This window comes from Canis lupus, chromosome 16, assembly GCF_003254725.2.
Source record: "Canis lupus dingo isolate Sandy chromosome 16, ASM325472v2, whole genome shotgun sequence".
NCBI lineage: Eukaryota > Metazoa > Chordata > Mammalia > Carnivora > Canidae > Canis > Canis lupus.
In genome coordinates, this window is record NC_064258.1 from 20,452,501 (window position 1) to 20,478,741 (window position 26,241).

The 26,241-nt window shown below is 48.5% G+C and overlaps 1 protein-coding gene and 1 pseudogene across 2 annotated transcripts; both read left to right on the top strand.

Moving 5' to 3' along the window:
* The first annotated feature begins 1,509 nt into the window (after positions 1 to 1,509).
* Positions 1,510 to 1,605, top strand: LOC112664647 (U4 spliceosomal RNA; annotated as a pseudogene).
* Positions 1,606 to 8,409: 6,804 nt separating this feature from the next.
* On the top strand, positions 8,410 to 26,008 carry NOM1 (nucleolar protein with MIF4G domain 1). 2 transcript variants are annotated; one of them, XM_025451292.3, is made up of 11 exons: positions 8,410 to 9,424; positions 10,844 to 10,971; positions 12,649 to 12,844; positions 15,417 to 15,740; positions 17,447 to 17,557; positions 18,583 to 18,750; positions 19,734 to 19,855; positions 20,437 to 20,569; positions 21,076 to 21,207; positions 22,796 to 22,905; positions 23,247 to 26,008. In XM_025451292.3, the coding sequence occupies exons 1-11, from the start codon at positions 8,435 to 8,437 to the stop codon at positions 23,419 to 23,421; spliced, it is 2,589 nt and encodes an 862-aa protein (XP_025307077.3). In that variant the 5' UTR covers positions 8,410 to 8,434; the 3' UTR covers positions 23,422 to 26,008. The 2 variants fall into 2 exon arrangements, with proteins under 2 accessions (XP_025307077.3, XP_025307132.3); XM_025451347.3 differs by having other exon boundaries at positions 10,847 to 10,971.
* The last annotated feature ends 233 nt before the right edge of the window (positions 26,009 to 26,241 follow it).

Sequence of the window (26,241 nt, forward strand, 5' to 3'; positions counted from 1 at the left end):
ATTTATAGTTGTGTATTTTTAAACCATGCTATTTAAAACACAGCTCATTTAAAAGCTAGTGTTTAGGCACCATCTGATTGTTGCTAAAGATTTACTCCGGACTAATAAGAAAATTATTCTGTCTACATGGTTCCCATTTCTCCCACACCAAGATCCAACCTCCAAAAACATTACTTGTCAGGTGATAGATATTGGTTTCCTCTGGGTAATTACTATTTCTTTGTCTTTTTTCCCCCCAAAATACAGTTTAAATGTTACAGACACAACATTAAAAAGATTCTTCCTAGCAGCAGTGCTCTGGGTGAATAAACAGCAAGTTTTTTAAAACTTGCTGGCATGACCAGCAGCTGCAAATGGCTTGTTTCAGTCAGAGCCTCCTCTTATTGATGAGGACACTGCCTGCCCACCCCGTCCAGCACAGTGAGGGGGCCAGCCGTCCACCTCCCACCCACTCTGCACCCTTGTCTTGTCGTCTCTCTGGGATTTTAAGAGACACTATGAACTGATATGTTTTTAAAAGATCTTATTTATTTATTCATGAGAGACACAGAGAGAGAAGCAGAGACATAGGCAGAGGGAGAAGCAGGCTTCCTGCGGGAGCCCGATGCAGGACTCAATCCTGGATCCCAGGATCACGCCCTGAGCCGAAGGCAGACGCTCACCCACTGAGCCATCCAGGTGGCCTACACTGATATTTCTAAAAATCTTGGAAGAGCACCTGACTCACGGCAAACATGCAATAAATGTTAGCTATTCTTATTAACACAGAAATATTAAATTATATCCAAGCTCATTATTATTAACGTAAGACCGACAAATAGTTTTTGAAGAACCTGTTAAAATTCTCCACAGAACTGTGTATGTTGCAGTGTGAATAACTAAAGTAACCAAAGCAAGCCCACCATCTCCTGTACGAACCTCAAAATCCAAATGACCAGACCAGGGGCCCCAGCTCTGCTGTTGCAAACATTTAAAATGTCTGCACCTCAAGCAACCAACAGACTGCTGCTTTCCAAAGACCTTTACACCAGGCCCTGAGAAATCGAAACCATGTGACCCAGGTCCCCTCCATTGGATGAAACCATAAAAACCATGCACCCACCACTTCAACCACTGTTGGGAATGCAGCAAGAGAACCCAAGGTCAATCTCAAAACAGAGGTCATATGTGGCTGGGGCCAGCTGCGGGAAGATATGTTCCCCAGAGGAAGGGCAGGGCAGGGTGACTGGCAAGCTGGGGTGTAGTATCGCTGGTTCTGGGGATGGCAGGGTGAGAACAAACCTCAATGCCACCTGCCTGCCGAGCTGGGCTCTGGGGACTCCAGCCTCTGCTTCTCCAGCGAGCCTCACAGTGAGCTATCACCTTCACAGCATTCTGTGCCAGGAAAACAGAAAACCAAAAAAGATCTTTGGGTTTAGAAAGAGGAGAAGAGTTCTCTACACAGGTTACTTCTAAATAATTGTTCCAGTATTGTTACCAGGCTTTGCTTTTCTTTAAACGGCTGCATGAAGCTTTATGCAGTGGCAGTATCATAGCCAATGAGGTTTATCCGAGGCGCGATTATTGCTAATTAAACCCCTGCATGAAGTTGGATTCTTCCAGAAGCAAACCTTGAGTCAAGGATCGTAAGGCTCACGGAAGTACATGCTCCCTGCCCGCAGCTCCTCACCCTGCCCCTGGCCAGACCAGAGAAGACCTTGCTCCGACCTCGTAGGCACATGTTATGTGGAGGACACAAGGGAGCACTGACAAAAATGTCTTCTGCAACCTTATGTTTCAAACTTTTCAATATTTTCTAAAACTTTACATTGAACTTACCAAAATAAACTGAAAAACTGTTTCTATTCAGAGAAAAGCAAAATATGCATGCCTGTTATGTCGCCAGGGTTTCTGGATGGAGGAGACCATGGTCACATTTAGTATGTGATCTGAGCAGCATTAAAGGGCCAGGGACTTTAGCCAGTGATGATCCCAAGTAGAATTTTATCCTAAGTGAAAACTTTTATTGCAAAACTCAAATTATATTATTAGCTTGCTCTCGTGTAAGCAAGATGCAGTATAAGCAAGATCAAACAGCAGTGTAGAAAACTGAGAGTTTTATAGGGACGTGTAAATGCGGACATCCTCTGTTTACTACTACTGGCCCAGAGCTGGGTGTACACAGCGCATCGGGAGGGAGGGTCCCAGGTGGGCACACTGGCAGGAAACACACACACCCATGATTGCCCCATGCGGGCACAAGTCTGCCTGACCGTGAAGTCTTGCACAGAAGCACAAAGCAAAGACAGTAATGAAAAGCAGTGAGAAATCCTACACACCTGGTGAAATAGGGTAATTCCCCGGGGAGAGACTATAACTCCCCTAATTCGAGGGTATTAGTAATGGAAGTGCTGCAAAGCGGGGTAGCATCCCTCTAGATGGGAAGGAGCCACTGAGGACTTGGGGGGGGGGGGGGCACAGAAAGAACAGAAAGAGTTCCTGAAAACTAATGGCGCATCTGAAATACAGCCAGAAGTCCACAGAGCCTTATGTTACTCAAACTCAAAAGAGCTGACCTCGGGGCCCGTACCAGGGGACAAAGGTTTTGTAAGGACTTTGGTAATCAGGAATGAGATGGATAACTGTAATGAAAGCCATGGCATTAATAATATAGGGATCAATGACACGGAGAAATATATGTACAGATCATCACCTCAACTTGAAGACTGCAAAGGCCCAGACGTATCACCGCTTTCAAATTTATTTATAGATCAGTGTCTTAATGTGATAAACAGTTGGCTTGTAAACTAAAAATACAGAAAATCACAACATATAACTGTGACTTTTGTTCCTTTTCTTTACTGCACGAGAGATGTCAGCACAGGTCTATGAGTCAGGAACAAGTCCTGAGTCATCTGGTGGGTGGTGGCCGAAGGTGCCTACCCTGCAGCTAAGCTCTACTAAACACAGAACCCAAGGCCCGTGGACATGCTCAGCCAAGAGCCAAGGGACCCTGGAAACCTCTCCCCTGGAAATGTCCTTGGCCACATCTAATCTGGCCCGGTCACTGCAGTCGAGTGCCACCTGAGTGCCATCAGGAGGGGAGCCGGACCCTGCAGCTCCTGACTAACCTCCCCCCCCACCCTCCGTGGAGCTAATTACCGCAGCAAGGAAAAGACTGAAGACATGGGCTCTCAAAGGTCCTTCCGCCCCAGTGTGGTTGCACTTGGCCATTCCAAGGAGTCCACTCAGTCACACACTTGCCCAATAAATATTTGAGCCCATACTGCCCACCGGGAATAGAAGTAGGTCTTGGGTAGACACATGGCAGTAGAAAGGGGAAGACGACCAAATCTGAGCTCTCCAGTTTGGGAGACAGAGGCAGGTGGTCAAGGGAAGCAGGAAGCCGGGCCTGGGGGAAGCAGGGGGTGATCAAGCAGATGGGACACTTGCAGCCAGAGGGCACTCAAGGAGGTACAAGACCTACTGTTTGGCCAAACCCAGTGGGGAAGGGAGGCCCCTGGCGGGGGGGGGGGGGGGCAGGGGCGGGGACCCAAAGGGGCTGAAAGGCCAGGCTTTGAACTTGGTTCTTATGGGAGCCATCAATGATCCTCAGCAAGAGGATGGCAAGGGGAGGTTGAGGTTGAGAGTGAGCACTCCGGCGGTCCATGGACCTGAGAGAGGCAGAGGCGGGAGATGCTGGGGCCCACACCAGGCAGGGGCTACAGGGTGCAGAGGAGAGGACTCCGGGGCTTGCTGAATGATCTCCAGCAGGGGACAGGCTTGGATCCTGGGGAAGACGTCTGGGCTGCGGTTCCTCAGGCCCGGGGTTGAAGGAGGCAGAAGGAGGGAGGTGTGTGCAACTTTACAGCCAGGGGTCACTCAGCGCCTCCCTGGATGCTGACCCTTCACCTACCGGATGGCAAACGTGGAACACCCAGGGGTCCGTGAAGGAGAGGCTGTGGGGACAGATGCTCACACACCCAACGGCAGCACAGACGGGCAAGGTTGCAAACGTGGCATCTTCGTATTTAAGATATATGTATTTATATATTTTTTATTTATTTATTTATGTGACAGAGAGAGAGAGCACAAGCAAGAGGAGCAGCAGAGAGATAGCAACAGACTCTCACAGAGCAGGGAGCCTGACGTGGGGCTCAATCCCAGGACCCCAGGATCATGACCTGAGGCGAAGGCAGATGCTTCACCAACTGAGCCACCCAGGTGTCCCTAAAAATATATACTTCTACACTTTCTCTAAGCAATTTCTAGAATGACAATCTTGTGGGGGTTTTTTGTTTTTAAAGATTTTATTTATTTATTAGAGAGAGAGAGAGAGGCAGAGACACAGGCAGAGAGAGACATGAGACTCAATCCCAGGTCTCCAGGATCACACCCTGGGCTGAAGGCAGCACTAAACCGCTAAGCCACTGGGGCTGCCCTAGAATGACAATCTTGTAAAGCATGTGCCTGTTCCTGCAGACACACACGATGTTTACTGTAGCATTTTTTAGTAATACAAAAAAAAAGTGTTTTTAAAAGGAAACAATCAAATATTCCTCATTTGTAGATTGGCTACCAAAGCTATGCCCATCAAGCCCTTACAAATAGTGGGGGATCCAGAGTCAGGACTCTTGGATGTTTATGTGCCAGGAGTCATCCTGGAGGCCGCTGAACGTAGATTCTGACTCTGTGGGTCTGAGGAGAACCCATGACACTACATTCCCAACCTGCCTCTGGTAATGCTGCTGCCAGGCCCCAGGCCACCGACATGGCGGAGGGGGGGGAACCCTAAGCTGTATCTATCATTTATTGCAAAACAATAGATCCTTTTGGTAAAACAAATAAAATAATAATCCTAATGAAAGTTAGTATATACATTAACTATCCAGAAGGATATGCATTTCTTGCAAGAAGAGCATATGGCAGACTTGCCCCTTTTACATTACATATGAAACTATAATGGTGACATTATTTATGGTGAGCATGAATTACTTTCCATCAGGAAAAAATTTTTATCAAGAAATTGCTGCATTGAAACAAAAGAAAGTTTGTGAGCCTTGTTGTTATAGACAGAATATTTGTGTGCCCCCCAAATTCATGTGTTCGAGTCCTCACTCCCAGTATGATGGTGTCTGGAGCTGGGACCCAGGGAGGTGAGTAGGGCAGGAGGGTGGAGCCCCACGGTGGGATCAGCGCTTTCACAGAAGGGACCCCCAGCTCCCTCGCACTTCCTCCAAGTGAGGACGGGCGAGAAGATGCCGTCTGCAGACCAGGTGCTGAACCTGCAGCACCCTCACCTCGGCCCTCCAGCCTCTACGTCTGTGAGAGATCAAGGTCTGCTGGTTCAGCCTCCAACTGTGCCGTTGTTACAGTCAGACTAAGACACTGAGCTCAAGGCTACGCTTTAGATTGTATATCATATTACTCTTAATAGATCATTCATGCTATTATATTTTAAAAGCTGTCAGGCAAAGCCCCAACCTGCAGTTTTTTCCAGGCTGGGGACACATGTGTGATGCAGCGGCCTTGTGTCTGCCCATCAATTCCGACGCACCTTTGCCAGTCCCGCAGGCAGTGGGGTGAGCTTCCCAGAATGCTGATCTGTTTAGGTACACCCCAGCTGTTTAGGTCACCCCCGATGCTCTTACCCACTTCTCCACCTAACACAACAAACTGGTTTCCTTCACTCCCAGGATTAGACGGCAACACGGGGTGGCCAAACCTGCCACACCTGGCCCCCACCCGCCCCCCAGCTGGTATTCTGCATGCGCACACCCCTGAGCACACAGACCAGCCCTTACTCTACTGCAGGCTGTGGACCATTGGTGGCATCAGCCCCTGGGTTGTTAATGGACTGTCTTATGCTTGTCTCCCTTGTCCTGGCAACAGGACATGAAGTCTCTTATTTCTCCAGCCCCAGCTGCTCTCACTAGGGAAACAGAACTTCCTCCTCACCACCTGCCTGAATGTCTGGCCAGGGCGGCTCTAGCAGTTTGCAAGCTGGAGATGCATCCAGATTAGGTGTAGCCTGAATACATGTCAAAGGCCTCCATCACTTTAGGATTTCAGGGCTGAAATATACCCCCAAGATTTATCCACATCAACCCCTCACCGAAGTCGCGGCTTCAGAGCATAGCAAACTCTGCCCTACGGAAGCCAGAACCTGTGAAAGTGGTCTGGGTGCTGCCAGCCCAGGGAGCAGAACGATCCACAAATGCCAGAGGACCTGGGGGGTTGCAGATGTTTGCAGAGCTGTTGCTATGTGCCAAACCCCTTCTAAGAACTTTGCAGTAGTGAATACGTTGAGTTCATATGGTTCCTATCAAAAGGGGCTAGAAACAAGGGGCTCTGCCCCTTCTCCCTGGTGAGTATCAGAGAAAATACTCAAGGAGAAGGAAGCATGGAGCCCAGGCCGTAACAGCAGAAGCGTGGGCCCTGCAGAGGCTGGAGGTGAGGACACGCAGAGACCTGCTTTCTCATCCCTGCTCGGGCTTCGCTCTGGCACACAGCTGAGGCCAGGAAAGCGGCGGTAGGCCAGCACTCAGGCACCTGCTCCTCAGCCCCAGAACCCCAGGGCCGGGGGCTGCCCTGGTGGGAGACCCTCCCTCCCCTGACACTTCTCTCCAGGAACTTAGCATGATCCAAACAGGCAGACAACACCTGGATCTCTCCACACTGGAGTTGGCTTATCGGACATGGCTCCTACCTTCAGCCTTTGAAATAGTCATCCCCAGAGCGTTCGTGGCCCAAGCAAACAAGCACTTCCAGGTGCACCTGAAGAACAGTGCAGCCCCAAATACAGATGATCAAGGAGACAACTAACCAGCACCAGGGGACAGGATGAGGGTGTGACACACCGAGAACCCAGAGACGGCCTGGCTGAGGCACTGAGGGACTGCAAGAGAGGAGCGGTGTGAGCTCTGCTACGGAACGGAACAAGGAAGTTAGCTTTTAAAACCTCACTGATTGTTGCATCAGCCCTCCGGGATAGGCACGCTCATCCTCCCATTTTGCAGATAGAGAAACTGAGACTCAGCAAGGGTAACCAAGGTCACACAGCCCGGAGGCGGCAAGGTCAGGATTTGAACCTAAGCCCCAGGGCCCTGGCTGTTGAACTCTGAGTTCTGCACTTTTGTCTGGTCATCACTGTCGTCCTTCCCGAGGTGTGACTTTCTGTTCCCAGGACGCTACAAGCACCGTCTCCTTCCACCTTCCTCCTTCAATCTGTGATACTAGTTTCTATATGAATCACCAATAACAAAGGACCACACACCGGGCAGCCTAACACATCAGAAATGGATAGTCTGGGTCCTGGAGCTGGAATTGGATGGTGAGGCTGGGTAGGGTCGTCCTCCTGGGGCTCCGGGAGAGAACGTGGTGTCCCAAGCCTCTGCCGGCAGCTGGTGGTGGCCAGCAATTCTCGGAGTTCCTGGGGCTTGTAGAAACCTCTTGGCCTCTCACCTCATGCTGCCTCTTCCCATGAGCCCCAACCTCCGGGGAAATCCACGAAGTCCTTCTCCCACCCTTTAATTTAAAAATTAAGGTATAATTAGCATGATGTTACATTCCTTTCAGATGTCACCTGCTCTTCACCTGATCACAGCTGCAAAGGCCCTACTTCCAAACAAGGTCGCCTTCCCAGGCTCTGGTAGATAATTGCCGTGACCCCGGACACCACGACTCCTATGGAAGGACTGGGACACCACCCCATGACCCGCCAGGCAGCCCTAGTAAGTACGGAGGTGAGCCACTAACTGTACATGGAGAGATCTGAGGCCTGAGGTTGAGTGAAATTAGCAGTTTTCAGAATACTAAGCTTGGATGAAGTCTCCCCTGGAAATACAGAAAGCATTCATATTTTCCCTCTGGATGCATGATGCGCCTGAAGAGTCACGCTGTCCAGACAACTTCGCTTCCTTCTGTGCAGGCCCCCACAAGGCCTCTTTACCGTCACTCCTTAAACGTGCACGAATTTGTGACAAACATTATATGGTCTCATTCATTTGGGGAATATAAAAAATAGTGAAAGGGAATAAAAGGGAAAGGAGAAAAAATGAGTGGGAAATATCAGAAAGGGAGACACAGCATGAGAGACTCCTAACTCTGGGAAACGAACTAGGGGTGATGGAAGGGGAGGAGGGCGGGGGGTGGGGGTGGGGTGACTGGGTGGTGGGCCCTGAGGGGGGCGCTTGACGGGATGAGCACTGGGTGTTATGCTCTATGTTGGCAAATTGAACACCAATAAAAAATAAATTTATATAAAAAAAAAAGAAAAAAAGAATTTGTGTCACCCGGAGTTTACGTGTCCGGAGAGCAGGTGCTGTTTGCTCCTGGGCGGTTCCCCGCGCTGCCGCCCTCCCGCCAGCAGGGGGCGCCGTCCCATCCCGCGCCGCGCCCGCTCCGCCCGGAAGTCCCGCCCCTCCCGGAAGTCGGAGTCGGAGCATCCAGGAACATGGCGGCGTCCACGAGCGCGGGAGTGACGCGCCGGCGCGGGCGCTGGGGGCGCGGACCCTGTAGGCCGCGCGGACGCGGGGTACGCCGCGGGCCGGGGGTCGGCACCGAGGGAGCTCTGAAGCGGCTAAAGCTAGCGGTGGAGGAGTTTGTGCAGGCGGCCTCCGAGGGGGAGACCCCCGGCGGCCGCGCGGGGCCCCGGACGGAGGGCCGCGTGCGCCCGGGCGAGAGGAAAAGCCGCAGGGAGCTGAGGAAGGAGAAGCGGCACCTGAAGAAGGCGCGGCGGCTGCAGAGGTCTGCGGGCCCAGTGGGCGGCTGCGGCGGAGGAGCCGGGGCCGCGGGGGACCTGCGGGTGGAGGAGGCGGCGGAGGAAGGCGCCTGGCCGCCCCCTGCTCAGGCCCCGCCTCCGTCGAAGGGGCTGCGACCGCCCCGGGCCCGGGACCCCCGGGCGCGCCCCGAGGCCAGGGCCCCCCCCGCGGGGACCAGGCCCCCCGCAGCCGCAGCCACTGCCGCCGCTCGGAAACGGGCTCTTCTGGCGGCCAACGAGGAGGAGGACCGGGAGATCCGAAAGCTGGAGCGGTGCCTCGGCTTGAACAAGCGCAAAAGGAAGGGCGACGGCAGCTCCGTGCCGCTGAGCTTTGCCCGCGATGGGCTCGACTACATCCTCGGAGCCCTGGAGTCTGGAAAAAATAATGGCTTGTATGAAAGCAGCAGCAGCGGCGAGGAGGAGGAGGATACCGAGGAGGATGCGGGACCGACTCTCCCCGAAAGTGACTTAGAGAGTGACACGGAGGACGAGGGGCCGCAGGAGGATGTGGAAGAGGACGAGAGCAAGCTGGGAACACACAGTGAGGAAGAGGATGTGAAAGAGGAGAAGCAAAAGAAAGCAGAAGAGGGGGGAGCCACGCGGCAAAGGGACAAAAAGAGAGTCCGCTTTGTAGAAGAAAAGAGCGAACCATCCTCCTCCGAGGACTCTGACACAGCAGAGCAGGTATTGTGTGAACAACCTAAATTCCCCGGGGCTTTTCTCGAAATAAGGAGTGGTGGCAAGGGTGGGACAGATGTATTGTTAATTGTCGAGTCGAGTGTGGGTAAATCGGGTTATTTGGTCCATTATGTGTGTTAATTTCAATAAGGAGTTCAGGGAGAAGACATCTCTGAAGATCTTTTTATCCCCATTCCCAGGGCCATTCCCAGCAGTTGTTCTGAGGTGGCATCTTCTTTCTTGACTGTCCAAACTCGACTTTGAATCCCCTCCCCCTCAGCCCTGTTGGGCGGTAAGGGGTGTGTGCAGCACCCCTCACTGGCTCTGCCCTCACCTAGTCCTTTTCCTGTCCGGCTGCTCCTGCAGTGATTCTTGGAAACAACAGCTAGTCTACAACACTGCCTTGAGTAAACTCATACATTGAAGATCAAGTTCAAAATCCACAACAGAGCAGTCAAGGCCCTCACGGGCTGGCCCCTGGCCTTGAAAATAGTTTCCCATCAGCGTGCACTCCTTCCCGCGTCTCACCACTACAACATTCTGCCCCTACATACGTGTATTCCTTCTACCTGCAGCATCTTTCCTCATTTTCTCACTCTCTTTATCTGTTCAAGTCACTCATCTCTGGGAGTCTTTCCCCATCATAAGTAAATTAACTTTCATTTTTGTCCTGGTGCCTTAGCACTGGCGCTCTGTGAGCAGTCTTTAACTGCCATCAGTTCCTCTCCTAGAACTTTATTTTTTGGCTATTCCTAACTTTTCTTCCACAGCTCCTTGAGGTATAATTAACATACAGTCTGAACTAATGGGTGTTTCCAGAGTACCAGTTTCTATATACGTGTGATTTCTCCAACCCACCTAAGTTTAAACGTCCTGACAGCATGATCAGGACTTAAAATGTTTGTCTCCTGAGGCCCTCACTTAAGTGCCCAGGGAGTGTTGGTCAGTGGTAATGATGTGTGACCTTCCCAGTTGATGATTTAGGAAACAGCAATGGATTGATTGGGATTTTGTCCTATATGTGTACATATGAATTTTGTTTTGAACAAGTTTGAGGTTGTCTTAGGACACTCTCCCTCCAGATCTGGTGGTGCTTATGTACTGCCAGGCCCACCATAAGTTAAGCCTGGGTAAGTGTAGGATGTAGAGCTGTGGTGGGCAGGTGGAAGAGGGCACGGCCAGCTCTGAAGAGTTACAGAGGGAAAAACACGATGATAAGATGACGGTAACGTCCATGGTGACACCCAGCAGGGTTACTCAGGACTCCCCCAGGCACTCAGTAAATTTCTGATGGTGATTAAGCAGCAGTGCTCAGTAGTCACAGCTTCTGCCAGTCCTTGGGACTTTAATACATAAATGTGAGCATAGCAAGGAGAAAACTGGAACTTGTTCAATGCAAAATTTTTGTGATTCTGTCCTTCCAAGCAGAGTTTTTGTGAAAATGAAGGGAAGTACATCCCACCTCACGTGAGGCAAGCTGAAGAGACAGCGGGTGGTCAGAAAAAAGAGGGACTGGAAAGACTAAAGAAACACGTCAAAGGTCTCATTAACAGGTAAAACCTCACAACATTGTCATCCCATGCAGCGCCAAGAGCCTATTTTCCAAAAATACAGAAACTTTCCCAGGAATTAAACCGTAAGTGACGGGCATGGCAAGGATTGTAGGACTCGATTGGCTCCTTTCTGTTCCTGTCTTGTTGCAGCTTGAAGAGCAGGATGCCCACATTTACCATTTGGTACTTTGAACCTTCAGGGTTTGAAAGCCATACAGGTTGCCCACATGGTTGTTCTGAGAAGTCCCAGGAACAGGCCTGGCAGGGCCGACTCTTGCAGGGACACTGTGTCAGGAGTGCGGTCTTCTGCCCCCTTGCTCGTTACACGTGTGTGCATTCTCTGCAGCGTTTTCACACAAAAAGTGGCGGGTACCTGCCCACAATGAACACAGGACCCCCCTGGCATTGCATGGCTCTCCTGCTAGCCTTTGTGGTCCCACCCAGCCCTCCCCCACCCTCTTCCCCACTCACACCCATTGCTTAATTTTTAATTAAAACAAAATGCTGTTTCTGGGGCAGCCCAGTCAGTTAAACATCCAACTCTTGATTTTAGCTCAGGTCATGATCATGAAATCTAGCCCCATGTCAGGCTTCTGCTCAGCAGGGAGTCTACTTGAGATACTTTCGTCCTAGCCCTCTGCCCTGCCCCTACACTCACTCCTGCATGCACTTGCAGTCTTTCAAATAAATCTTTAAAAAAAATTTTTTTTAAGATTTTATTTTATTTTATTTTTGAGAGAGAGAGAGATTGCTCATGCTCACAAGCAGGAGGAGGGACAGAGGGAGACGGAGAAGCAGGCTCCACACTGAGCAGGGAACCTGATGTGGGGCTCGATCCCAAGAGCCTGAGATCATGACCTGAGCTGAAGGCAGATACTTCAACAACTGAGCCACCCAAGCTCCCCTAAAGAAAATTTAAAACCGGGAACCCTGGGTGGCTCAGCGGTTTAGCGCCTGCCTTTGGCCCAGGGCACAATCCTGAAGACCTGGGATCAAGTCGGGACATTATAGGCTCCCTGCATGAAGGCTGCTTCTCCCTCTGCCTTTGTCTCTGCCTCTCGCTCTCTGTGTTTCTCATGAATAAATAAATACAATCTTTTTAAAAAGAAAATTTAAAACCAAAACAAAATACTGTTTCCATGATACAGCCTGGAATTTTACCAAACATGCTTTTTTAATGCTCAGTGTCAGCACAGGTGCAGTGCATAATCTTCATGTGTGTATCCCTCTTTCCCCTCCACTCTGAATAGAGCAACCTTTCCCAGGGTGGGAACTAAAGATTTTTATGCTGGCCACTCACCAAAGAGTGGAAAAGTTGGATTTTTTCCCTACAGCACATACTGATGTGCTAAAAGTAAGGGTGCTTCCTTGCCTCTGACTCAGATGCTGGATCAGATACCAGGGAAGTATGGTCATTACAGTCTCCCTGGTCTTGAAGAGAGTCCGTGTGTGCTTCCTTGGGGCCATATTTCAAGTGGAAAGATGGCAGTGTGGTTATTAAAGGATTCCAGAGGATTATGTGCTATTACATGCAGTATCTGCTGGGGCGAGATAAAAACTATTCACGGGTTAGAGGTGTACATGAGATAGGATGTATTGGTAATGTTGATGACTTTCATTCTTTTAAATCAAACTAAAAACTAATTCCTGATTTGAGGCCTTTACTACTGTCTGCAGGTTGAGTGAACCGAGCATAGCCTCCATAAGTGGGCAGCTGGAGGAGCTGTACATGGCCCACAGCAGGAAGGACATGAACGACACTCTGACGGACATCCTCATGAGTGCCTGTGCTCCAGACACCGCCATGCCTAGCAGGCTGATGATGGAGCATGTGCTCCTGCTCAGTGTTCTTCACCACACAGTTGGGGTGGAGGTACGGCTCCCTTCCCCTGGGCTGTTACCAGTGTGCAAACAGTGCCTTGCAGCGGGCTCCGTTCGGGAGATACCACTTTGTTACTGTCACATGAACACTTGATTTTGTGCTTGATCCAATATAACGTGCCTTCTCATTTATTAATGACTTTTTTGGGGGGACTGACATTTTGGACTGCCTTCATCTTTGAATTCCAGCTGTACGGGTAACTTGTTTCAGATATTCTGAGCACTGTGGTCCATATGGTCTTACTACTTAAGCATTCATACTGGATGGAGATCAGTTTTTCATCAGTAAGAGGGCCTGAAGAATGGGAGGCAAAACTGGATTGAATTAAGTGAGGGGACGTGTGACAGGCCCGAGGCTTGGAGCCCCCCGGGCCACCTCCAGGTGGGCTCCAGACCTTCCTGTGCCCTCTTCTGTGAAGTGGGGTATTTTGTCAGGATTAAATTGGGCAGTGTACGCAAAACACCTGCCTGATGCCTGCTACCAAATAGGTGCTACTGAGCAAGTTGTTGTCCCCACTTCTCTTGTGTCCTCTGTCCTGGGTCGGTGGCCCTCTGGGTCAGCATCAGGGAGGCTCTGTGGTGTCAGCTCCCCATCTGTCACCTCATACAGTGCATCACAACCTCCAGGCAGTATTCCATTCCCTCGGTGTGGCCTCTTCGGGGTTGTTGCAGGAATAGTCTGATCCCAGAAGTTAATACTGCGGCATGGGAACAGACGGTGGATTAGTGAGTAGGGCTTCATTTTCCCAGGGGATGTTCCTAGGCAGAACTCATTGACCTTTTGAGTCTTTCTGTGGGACAGTATTTATTGTGGTGGTTGGTTTCTTCCGTTCTGATCATCCTCCTCCCAACAATGGGCCTCAGCAACAAACACCGCTAACTGCCTGAGCCCTGGGGGAGGTTTGCATATCAGTGTCTCCCTTACTCCTGGCCCTCTCAGTCCCCAGCGGGGCCAGGAGTACAGGTAGGCATGCAGCCCCCTTCACACCCACAGCAGAGCCCAGGAGAATGTGCGCTGGCCCCAGGGTGGCAGCTACAAAGTGCTCTGGAGCTGTTTCAGCACCATGGTCAGCATGCATTACCCCCTCATTTTGTCATTTGTTCCCAGAACTCACTGGAGTCTTGCAGAGCAGGCCTGTGCATGGGTCATTTTAAAGGCCATGGACTTGCCAACCACGTCCTTTTTGCTATTAGAGGTTCTGCAGGAGGGGGACGTGCCAGCATCCACCACATCAGGGATGCCAGCTGGCAATCTCCACACCAGTATCTTCCCCTGTAGAGTTGGTTTATGAGGTCTCCGTGCAATGAGGACATTCCGTGGCATGGTCCATAGGAAGTGCTCAGTAAAGGTTGCTTAGTCGTACTAAGCTCTGCTTGATGTGGGAGGATGTTTTCTGGTTGAAAGGCTCTCATCACCTGAGCCTGTCTGGTTTCACATGATCATTTCTTTAAAAAACAAAAAAAGATTTTATTTATTTATTCATGAGAGACAGAGGGAGAGAGAGAGAGACGCAGAGACACAGGCAGACGGAGAAGCAGGCTCCATGCAGGAAGCCTGATGTGGGACTTGATCTTGGGACTCCAGGATCACGCCCTGGGCTGAAGGTGGTGCCAAACTGCTGAGCCACCCAGGGATCCCCCAGGTGATCATTTCTTGCCCAGTGTGCTGACATCACACCATGCCAGCCCCTGTGCCTACTTCTGCCCCCCCTGCCCACCAGCCTCAGCTTGAGATTGAAAATGAGTGTTGTTAAGAGTAGTTTGATAGATAAAATCCTTAAAAAAAGAAGCAGCAGGGATCCCTGGGTGGCGCAGCGATTTGGCGCCTGCCTTTGGCCCAGGGCGCGATCCTGGGGACCCGGGATCGAATCCCACGTCGGGCTCCCGGTGCATGGAGCCTGCTTCTCCCCCTGCCTGTGTCTCTGCGCCTCTCTCTCTGTGACTATCATAAATAAATAAAAATTTAAAAAAAAAAAAAAAAAAAAAAGCAGCAGCAGCAGCCTGGGTGGCTAGAGGTTGAGCATCTGCCTTTGTCTCAGGTCATGATTCCAGGTTCCTGGGATCAAGTCCCACATTGGGCTCCCTGTAGGGAGCCTACTTCTCCCTCTGCCTGTGTCTCTGCCTCTCTCTCTGTCTCTCTCATGAATAAGTCTTTTTTTTAAATTAAAAAAAAAAAAAAGAGTAATTTGACCTGTAGCCGTTCTTAATGTTTTTAATAACTTCATTTTTCTAAGGAACTGGAAGGGCTGCTGGCCAAAAATACTGCCTTGTTGGATTTAAAGACCAGAGGATGTGCTTAGAGATTTGGGTGTCACGGCAGATGGCTGTGTGGTGTCATTTACTGTAGCGTTCTCCAGTGTGTACACAGCTGCTTATAAAGTTTATGCCATATTGGAGTTTATACCATACTGTGTGTATGTTTACAGACTAACTTAAAAAGCACTGATCTTTTTTCTACATACAGTTAAGTTTATTGAAAGAGGAAGAAAGATCCCTGCAAATAGCTTGCTAACATTTGATTCTTACGTGTTTGCAGTGATACTTTCTCTGCTCTGTTTGTCCAGGTCGGTGCTCACTTCTTGGAGGCCGTGGTGAGGAGGTTTGACACCATCTATAAGAATGGAGGAGGAGGGAAAGAGTGTGAGAACCTGCTTACCATCATTGCCCATTTGTATAACTTCCACGTGGTACAAGCTCGCCTTGTCTTTGACATTTTGAAAAAACTTATTGGAACTTTCACAGAAAAAGATATTGAGCTGACCCTGTTGATGCTGAAAAACGTGGGCTTCTCATTGAGGAAAGATGATGCGTTGTCACTTAAGGAACTGATCATGGAGGCCCAGGCCAAAGCCAGCGAGGCGGGTGGCAAGTTCCAGGACCAGACCAGGGTACAACTGTGTCTCCTGACCTTCCTAAGTCCCCAGATGCCCACACACTGACCAGAGCTTAAAAATAAGTATTTGGGGTAAAATCGCATTTACCCCACTGTCTTCTGCCTCATCAGGTTCTGTGGCTTTATTGTCAGTATGCAAATGAACTTTGTTTTTCTGCTAAGAACTCAGGTGTTCTGCGAATTTCAGAATCAGTTTCTTTAAAATTTATCTTCAAAACACGTTTACTGAGGAAGGCAATGTGGCATGGGCCTCAGGCATCAGCGCTCTTGCATTTCCAGCTCTTCTGCTTAACAGTGACGCACCCTGAGTCTTCCCAGCCTTGGTGTCCGTGTCTAGGAAATGGGGGCTCATTGTGGCTCCTGCCTCATCTGCTGGTTGGGAGGCACAAATAGGCTCCAGGAAGCCCATAAGGGAGGAAAGGATGTCACTCTGGGAACAAGAGAAGAGTTTGTGTCTGGAACCTGCAGGGAGCAGGGCAGTAAGAGTGGGCAGAGGCTAGCCTCAGGAGTGCTTTGTAAACCCTTTCAGGGACTTGGGGTTTTATCCTGGAGGCACCTGAAGGTTCTGAGCAGGCAATTAATGTACGATGTTTTCATGTCACTTTGACTACACTGAGAGAAGGAGGAGGTAGGCAGGCCGGGAGCCTTAGCATTGTAGCAGTAGATATGGATTTAGGAGTTAGAAGTGACCAGATGGTGTAGACTGGAGGAGAAGGCTGGTTTAAGGACAGGAAGGGCCAGGGTCACCCCTGGTAGACCGCAGGACAGTAGGACAAGACTCAGACTCAGGAGGAAAGACAGGCCCATTTTGGAAGTCCTGAAATGGAATGCTGGGGTCAGCCATGAGAGGTGCGGTCCTGGGAGCTGTGCAGGTTGGGAAGTGAACAGAGCCCCACAGTTTCAGAGCACCAGCATTCATCTGCCTTGTTGGGAGGAGGAGCATGAGGAAGCTCCTGGAGTCAGGTCCCTGAGTGTCCCAAGGAAGCCCGTGTCCCTGGGCTGAATGCTCAGAGGCAAGTTTAAAACACAAAAGTCTACAGAGACAGGAAGTAACCTCTGTGCCCTAGGGCTGGGGAGGATGGGGATGCCTGAAATGGGTTTGGAGTTTGGTGGGGGTGAGAATATTCTGGAATTGATGAAGGTAGCTGCACACCCCTGAATGTGTTCATTGTATGCTTTTAAATGGGTGAGTTTTATGGTGTGTTAATTAGATCTCAATAAAATGTAGTACATGAGGAAATCTCAGAGAAGGACATGCAAAAATTCTTTTTTGTTGTTCTTATGACCTTAATTACAATGTTATTTCTAATTTAAAAGTCAAAAAGTAAGAATGGGGAGGAAGTTGAAATATAGTAGGGAGAGAGGGTAACTAAAACTGTGAGAGTGTGGGGTGGGGGGCCACTGGGGCAGGTCAGAGGAGGTGGGGCAGGGCGGGGGAGAGGAGGGCAGATCTGGCCAGAATTTCAGGGCCGGGGGGGGGGGGGGGGTGTCAGTGTCAGATGGAGGCCAGGTGGCACAATCATATTAAAATAGGCTAGTGTCCTGAGCAGGAGGTTCATATTCATGGCCACTGTCAACTTGGAAGACCATCTGCGGTTGGTCAGTGGCAGTGGTGACTGTGCGTGTCCTTCCCAAGTCGGACAGTCGGATGTTTAGACTATATGAAATGATGGTTTCTTCTGTTCTCGTTTTTCCTTAAAGGTTCGGTTCATGTTAGAGACCATGTTGGCGCTGAAGAACAATGACATGCGTAAAATTCCAGGCTATGACCCTGAACCAATGGAGAAACTCAGGAAGTTACAGAGAGCTTTGGTGAGGCATTTTCACTTCTTATTTCGAGTTCCCATGTCTGCATGCGCTCGTTGTGACAGTACGGAAAGCATTTGGTGCTGTAAGATGCCGTATCTGCTTAATAAGATGTCCTGGAGGGACGCTGGGGTGACTGTGTCGCTCTAACGGCTGACTCGATTTTAGCTCAGGTCATGATCTTGGGGTGGTGAGATCAAACCCTCTGTCAGGCTCCATCCTCAGCAGGGAGTCAGAGTCTGCTTGAGATTCTCTCCCTCTGCCCTTCCCCTTTCTGTGAGCTCGCACACTCTTGCTCTCTCTCAAATGAGTAAATAAATCTTAAAAGAGTTCCAAGATACTGGGAGGAACCCTCACATTTCTGTGGTGAGAGCCTCAGAGTGGCCCATGGGCAGGGCAGCCCCTGTGAGTTAAGCGTCCCCAGCACTCAACCTGTGCTGCTGGACTCAGCTGCACAGTAGGTCTCTGATCACTTTGAAAGGAGGCTCAAAAAAAAAAAAAAAAATGAAAGGAGGCTCAGGCCAGGATCCACCCAGACCAGTGAAGTCAGTGTGGCAGTGGGGGGGGGGGGGATCATCTGTTGGAGCACCTCATGTGCCCCTGACATGGGACCACAGCTCCCCACTGACACCCTCAGTCAGGGGGGGTCCTCAGCCCTGTCTCTGGACAGATCTAGAATCGTTGGTTCAGCAAACCCCAGGCGCTGCTGGGCCACATTCTCACCTGGAGCTCCACTCAGCTCTCCTTGGGGCCTGAGTCTGAGCTTTTTCCCTGCTGTGACAGCTTTCCAGACACAGGAGTGTTTGGGGTGATAAGCCCACAAATCTCAGCCAGAAGCACTGAGTTTACCTCTAACTTTGACATTATTCCACACTAGCTAGCTAGTTGTCAGTGACTAACAGTTGTCAGTGACTCAGCACAATATTCACAAACCAAAAACTCCATGATCCAAAAACAGAAAAAGCCTAAGGGTGATGATCATGCAGACTGAGCCAACTAAACTGTTTACTAGCTCCTTTTCCTTCTCTCAGGTACGCAGTGCTGGCTCGGGTACTGAAACTCAGCTCCGCATCTCCTGGGACAGTGTCCTGAACGCCCAGCAGACCGGGCGCTGGTGGATCGTGGGGTCCGCGTGGAGTGGGGCCCCTATGATTGACAACAGCCAGCAGAAGACACTGGAGAAGCACCCCTCGGAGACGGTACAAAAAGCCCTGCACTCCTACCAGGAGCATGTCCATATCCCCCATGGTGTCTTGGGCATTCCCTGGAGTAGCCGCCTTATTCATTGGGTGGTTATCAAGACGTGTAGATGTGGGTTTATTCAAAGACCGTAGAGCAGTGGTTACTGTTCTGTGATATAATTTAATTCATTTTGTTATTTCTTTTTAACATATTTTTATAAGTCCCACAATAGCATACATAAAGGACTTAAAACTTGAATGAAATCAGGGGAATGTGTGAAAACCCAAATGTGGGATGCCTGGGTGGCTCAGTGGTTAAAGCATCTGCCTTCGGCTCAGGGCATGATCCTAGAATCCTGAGATTGAGTCCCACTCAGGCTCCCTGCATGGAGCCTGCTTCTTCCTCTGCCTGTGTCTCTGCCACACACCCCCCCTCACTCAAATAAACAAACAAATAAAATCTTTATTTAAAAAACAAAAACCGGAACGCTCCCCTTGCAGGTAACAGGCTTGAGAGGCAGACGGTGTGTCCCAGGAGGTGTGGCTTCTGGTCCATTGGGCTTAGATTGTTGGAATTTTTTGTATTTCTCTATATTTTATTATTAACTGAAGTCCTTATGTTATTCAGATTTCCTTCATTTTCCCCCAATACCCATTTTTTTTGGTCTCAGGAGCCCATGTCACACCTCGTCATCCTGGCTCTTCTAATTCATGTCATTATTGCCGAGACTGAAGATCATGCTGCTCCTAAGACGCTCTCCCAAGTTGGGCAGTTTTCTGAAACTCTTGTGGCTTGTTTTGTCTCTTGCTGCTGTTTTCTCTTTGTGGGTGTTTACCTGAGAACAAAGATTCAGCATTCACTTATGTATATTTACATGTAACCAAAATTAATCTTCAGAAGCATCCATGTTATCTTTTAGAAACTTTGATACTACAGTAAACCAAGGTAACTGTTCCTTGAAACAATCTTGTGGTCTGTGCCTTAATTACTCCTCTTTCAGGTTAGTAAGAAGATATTAGAACTCGCCCGAAAGCAGAGAATGAACACCGATGTCAGGAGAAACATATTCTGTACAATAATGACTAGTGAAGATTTTTTGGACGCATTTGAGAAGCTCCTGAAGTAAGCATTAGTGCAAACACTTGGATTAGATGTTGAAGAAATCAGCACAGTTGAGTTTCATGTTATGAAGGGTTGGGTCAGATGCTGCCCAGGCGGCGGCATTGTCCTGTTTCTCCTCCTGCCCTGGCTCCAGGCGTCCCCTGGTCAGCAGTCTTGCTCCTGTGAACTGGCCACTGGTCATTCCAAATTGGAACATTTTATGATCTATTTTGATTAAAAATATTAGATGACCAACTGATTATTCACAGTGACTGTTGGTTGCCATAAATTGCTTAGAATCCTCATATTGAGGTGGTTTTTCTGATTACTTCTAAATTAAAAACTTCCTGGTATAATTTCTATATTTATTTGTAAAAATTTTTAAAGTATCTGCGTACCTTTATAAAATATTTCTTAACAAATCTGATATTTTCTTTTATTGCTTCAAACACAGAATGAAATGCCTGGGCACAAGGCCAGGCCTGCCCGTAGCACCTGTCTTGTAACTCCAATCCCCCTCTCCTCGGTTCCCTTTTAACCAAACTGCCAGGCAGCATGTGCTCCTCTGAAAGATTCCTTACTCATCACTATCTGTTTTGTAGGCTTGGGCTGAAGGACCAACAGGAGAGGGAGATCGTTCATGTTCTCATGGATTGCTGCCTTCAGGAGAAAACCTACAACCCTTTCTATGCGTTGCTGGCTGGCAAGTTCTGTGACTACCAGAGGAAGTTCCAGGTAACCTCACTAGCAGCCCACCGGTTACCTGGGCCCCACAGTTTTCCTAGATATTCTGTCTGGCTCATCCCACCCGGAACGAGTGCCCTGAGTGAGGGGTCTATCCAGCTGAGAGCTGTGGGGGTGGGGACAGTACCAGGGCTCATGCCTATGGCCAGGCACCCCCTCCCAGGGAGCTAGTGGACATCACTGAGGCAGAGTGGCCGGGCTACCTTTTTTTGTCGCAGATGAGGGTGTCTTGTGCCCCCATCCCTGGGGCAGTGCCTCCTTGATCTTACGTGGAGCAGCTTTTTATGATCTTTCTCAACATTTCTGCCGATCAGAGCCAGAAAATCCAAATAAATTACAGTGGCACTGTCTCAAACCACTGTGTTGTCCTGACTCAACTTTGAAGATACTGCAAGTAGATGAGCAGTAGAAGACCTGGAGGTTAACACCGTTACTCACTTACTGTAACAATTGTCTGCATTGTAACTCTTTTTTTTTTTTCCCAATTGTTCTATTAGATGACTGTCCAGTTCAGCATATGGGATAAATTTCGGGACTTAGAAAATTTGCCAGCCACTAATTTCTCTAATTTGATTCACTTGGTAGCCTACTTGTTGAAGACAAAATCACTTCCACTTTCTATTTTAAAGGTTTGTATTGTGGATGAAATTATTAAAAGCAATGAAAAATGAAAATGATAGTGCAATTTGGTATTGATAGTGGTATTGATTTGGTATTGATAGTGTAGTTTGGTATTTTAAGAAAATGCATTTCCTTAGATTCTAGCTTATCTGGAAAGGGTTTTATAATGTCCTAGCCATCAGATAAAGTTGCCAGGGTAGCTTGCAGTGTAAACATAGCTCATAAACGAAGACACAGTTAAAGTCGTTTGGCTCATCTCCGAGAATCTTGTTTGGACTTTGGGTTCATGTGCAGGTCCTAGTTAACAGTCTTGCATTGGCCACTGGCGAATCAGGAGGAGGATGAGGAGACGGAGCCAGTGAGCTGCAGTGCAGGACTCACGCTTTTTCTCCCTTTGTGATGCCACCCCCCTCCCCTGCCAGCCCCGCCCTGTTTCTGCATCACATCCGAGTCAGGGAAATGCAGGTGCCCTGACGTTGGTCTGGAGTGGACAGGGAGGGAACCTGAGGGCCAGCGTGAGTGTCCAGGGTCTGGACTTCTGTGCCTCTTGCTCCCTGACCCGCAGATAGACTACAGATGGAATTTCCTGGTCATGCTTATATGTCTGTCCACCAGGGCACTGAAGTGGTTGACTGTGTGTCTGGGCTGTGCTACGAGGGGTGGGCCACTGTAAGTCCCACTGAAAGTCAGAGCACTGAGCCTTATGCCACATTATAAAAATGAGAGTGCTGTAAAGCATAGAGAGTACATGCCTTCTCATTGCAGGACTAGATCTTGCCTTCAGTTCACTCAAGTCTTGAGCTCCAAACGAAATAGGCTACGGTGTTTCCCTAGATTCAGTAGAACCTAGAGATGTCCTAGAAATCTGTCCCCGGTCCTCACTCCCCCCTTCCCACCACCAATTCACAGGGGCCTCTCTTGAACTCTTAGTGCAGATGGCACATCATCATGCACACAGTTTTCCTCCACATGGATAGCATTATCCTATCCCCGCCTCCACATTCTCTGTGGGTGGGGGTCAGGCCAGAAGAGGTCGGTTCCTCTCTGGCGCCTGCCTTCCCTCAAACTCAGCTTGAGCTTAAATGCTCAAAAATCTTCCTACAGTTCCCTGTTAAGTCAGCATGAGTTTGCAGTATATCCACGTGAATATCTATAATTCTGTTCTCTGATTTTATTATTTCTGTGCTGTATTTCCCTGTGTAAGTGTACTAAAATGTATATAAATTTCTTAGGGAATACATATATATGTACGAGTGATTTTCTCCTAGATCTGAATTTCTCATGTATGGTCTTAATTAGGGGGCAGTTTTTTCAAGGCATGGAGATATGTATGTTTCAATTCCTGAATTAAATTCCTGATTCATAAGTTCTGCACCCATAAAAGCTTAGCACTGGCAGTGTGCTCTCAATGGTGGTGTGCACATACCTGTGGGCAGTGTATAGGGTGGCCTGTGGTGGCCTTGCCAGCAGCTCTGCATCTCCTACAACTGGAAGTAGCCTTACTTAAAGGGGGCGGGTAATTTTTTTACTCTATTTTTAGAAATTAGTGAAAAAATTGACTAAATTTAACTTTCTCTCTGTCCTGACTCTAATTAGGTAGTTGAATTCAGTGAATTGGATAAACCCAGAGTCCACTTTTTACGAAAAGTATTACATATTCTGTTAATGGAAACAGAAGTTGAAGACCTTGGTTCAATTTTTGCAAGGTATGTTCTCAGCTTGTTCTATGAAAATATGGAAAAGAGATAAAGAGAATTATTTTCACTTATGTTGACTTATAAAGACAAGGTTGTTACACATTATGTACAGCTTAATACATTATTTTCAGTTTTAATTTTAAGCTAATATACATTCGATTTGGGGGACATGAAACTTGCCTAATAGCAAACTAATGACGATCTCTAACATGTAGAATATGTTGATAAGCTCTTGAGAATTCTATTTTTAAAAGCAGTTAGGTTATATCTCCCAATTGGAAATTGCTAGAAACTGCAGTATGGGAAAGACTGGCTTATCCCTGATGCACATTTATGCACCTCCTTTACAGAGTGTCTGACAACCCGAAGCTAGGCTTGTTGAGAGAAGGTCTGAAGCTTTTCATCAGCCACTTCCTGCTGAAGAGTGTGCAAGTGCACACAAGGGCAGAGGAGGCCAGTGTGCTGAGGGAGAGGGCTGACCTCGCAACAAAGTCTTTGCAAGGCAAAGCTTCCCTGAGAATGTAGTCTGGAAAAGGAGAAGAAGGGCGTGGTCATTTGTCTGCAAATGTCCTTTCTAAACCCAAAAGGCTTGTTACTCTGCTGACCATGTGCAAAAGCTTGGTTGAGCTATATATGCTACAGTCTTGTATTTAAGATACAGTGTTTGAGATCATTTTTTAATTCGAGGTTATATTGTGTTTATGTTTTAAACGATTTTCACATATCTGTATATGGAATGGGGTGAGGAGAAGGCAAGGGGGAAGGACAGGCAGACACGGGACACATTCTCTTAAGTAATGAGACTGGGTGGGATGCGATCGTTGTAGTCTTCCATAGACAGACGGTCCACTAGAGGGTGCAGTTATGTAGAAATTGATGCGGTTTTTATCTTTTGTGTGTATTGGTTAAAAGTTCCAAAACCGTGAGTTAAATGTGATACCTGATATTGGGAAGTACTGGGAATGCAAGTATGTTTGAAAAGTCAGCGGTTGACTTAAGCCTTGCAGGTACCGGTACAGCCTGGTATGTCCGGGAGCTTCCCAGCAGCACTTGCCTCTCAAGGACACTGCCCCTGTCTGTGTCCATCGCCTACACTCATCAACTCCAGGTTGTAAAGCACTTTACTAAACAACTTTGAAGTCCCTGGATAGATACAGGACACGTAATGGGTGTGCCTCTGAGCTGGGTTCTAGGAGGAGTAAATGTGAATAACACAATTGCCGCCTGCCAGGAATGAACGTTCATCTAGTGGAAGACACACCCCGCTGAGTACAGTAAACTGGCAGATTCTCTGAAGGAAGTAAGTCCTAGATTGACAAACATCTGTTGCTTCCCCGGCTCTTAGAATTTGCTTCTCTGTCTTAAATGCTGTAAACTTGATTTAAGTGTCACCTTTGGTTGAAAGTCATCAAAACGTGTGCTTAGAACCATGGTTTATATGGCATAAGCACATACCTGGCAGCGTGCTGTCCCACAGAACGACCACCTTGGAGAGCTGCCCTGGCCTGAGTGAGGTCACCCCAGACTCCCCTCTGTCTCAGACTTCCAAGTACGATCTTCACGTGACTCAACGCAGTTCATGTTTAGAAATCACCATGTGATATAAGCGTCTCCATGTGCACTCCTGAACTAATGGTTTAAGTCTAGAGATGCGCAAGGCCCATGAAAGCCTTTGTGTCCCCAGTTGGCTAGCCCACCAGCAGAGAACGGCGTGAACGAGCTGAGAGCCTCCACATTCTCTGTGGGTGGGGGTCAGGCCAGAAGAGGTCGGTTCCTCTCTGGCGCCTGCCTTCCCTCAAACTCAGCACACTGCCAGCCTCCAGGTCCTGCTCTGAAGAAGGCAGCATCCGTCAAACTAAACAGTGCACTTACTGACACAGTAAGTGCAGGCTCCTGCTTCCACAAAGACTCATGGAACTGACCTGAGGCCACTCACTGTGGGGGGCAGCCGCTGAGACCCCAAATGGTCCCTACCACCCCTGACATGCACTAAACCTAGTCGGGGGCATGGCTCAGCTCAAGCTAACTTTGCAGAAGAGGATCTTTTGTTAACAGAATCCCATTTTTATCTTGTCTTTTATAATTTGTCTTTTTTGAGTATAAAAGCCCCTGTTAACAGCAAAATATCAAAATATCATGGGTTATCACATTAGTAAGTATACTTATTAAAGTAAAGAATTCTATCTTGAGGGCAGCCCGCGTAGCTCAGCAGTTTAGCGCTGCCTTTGGCCCAGGGCGTAATCCTGGAGACCGGGGATCGAGTCCCACATCGGGCTCCCAGCATGGAGCCTGCTTCTCCCTCTGCCTGTGTCTCTGCCTCTGTGTGTGTGTCTCATGAATAAATAAAGAAAATCTTTAAAAAAAAAGAATTATATCTTGAACAATAGTCACTGTGAATTCAAACTTGCTTGTGAATACATAGGTTTTTAAATGTAGTAATACTCCACATTTGAAAAATATTGGAGTCTTTGCTTGGTATGTATGTGAATTTTTGGACTTTTGTGATGCAGGCTTAGAATAGTGATTGTATTGATAGAATTTCTGAAAAGAAGCTGTCTTTTATTTTTTTCCTTGTTTTTTTAAGATTTTATTTATTCGTGAGAGAAAGAGGCAGAGACACAGGCCGAGGGAGAAGCAGTCTCCATGTAGGGAGCCTGACATGGGACTCGATCCCGGGGTGGTGCTAAACAACTGAGCCACCCAGGCTGCCCTATTTTTTTCCTTTAGATAATCTGCACCCAACCTGGGGCTTGAACTCGGCCACCCTGAGATCAAGAGTTGCATGCTCTACCGACTAAGCTACCCAGGAGCCCCTAGGGGACTTCATGTTTAGAATAGAGATATAAGGGACATAAGACAATAGAGACATAAGAGACATAAGGGTGGCTCAGTGGGTGTTGGGTGAAGCGTCTGCCTTCGGCTCAGGTCATGATCTCGGGATCCTGGGATCGAGTGCACTGTTGGGCTCCCTGCTCAGCGGGGGGTCTGCTTCTCCCTCTCTCCCTGTTCATTCTCTCTCTCGAATGAATAAAAATCTTTTAAAAATAAAGACATAAGGAACAGACTTTTTAATGTATTAAAATGTATAAATAAAATTATTTTTTATATTTTATTTAGACTGCCAGTAAAGGTTTATTTTGAAAGGTTTGTTGGTACTGCTACCTTATCTTTCCATTTTTTTAGGAAACCTGATTAGCATGTGGTTTGGGCTACACCTAAAAAATACAGTCTCCGTCTCCCACCTCCCCACTCTCTGCCCAAAGACCCAGATAAAGCAAAGGAGGCAAAATGTTAACCATTAGTGAGTCTGGGTGAAGTTTATACAATGAAGGATATTCTTACAAC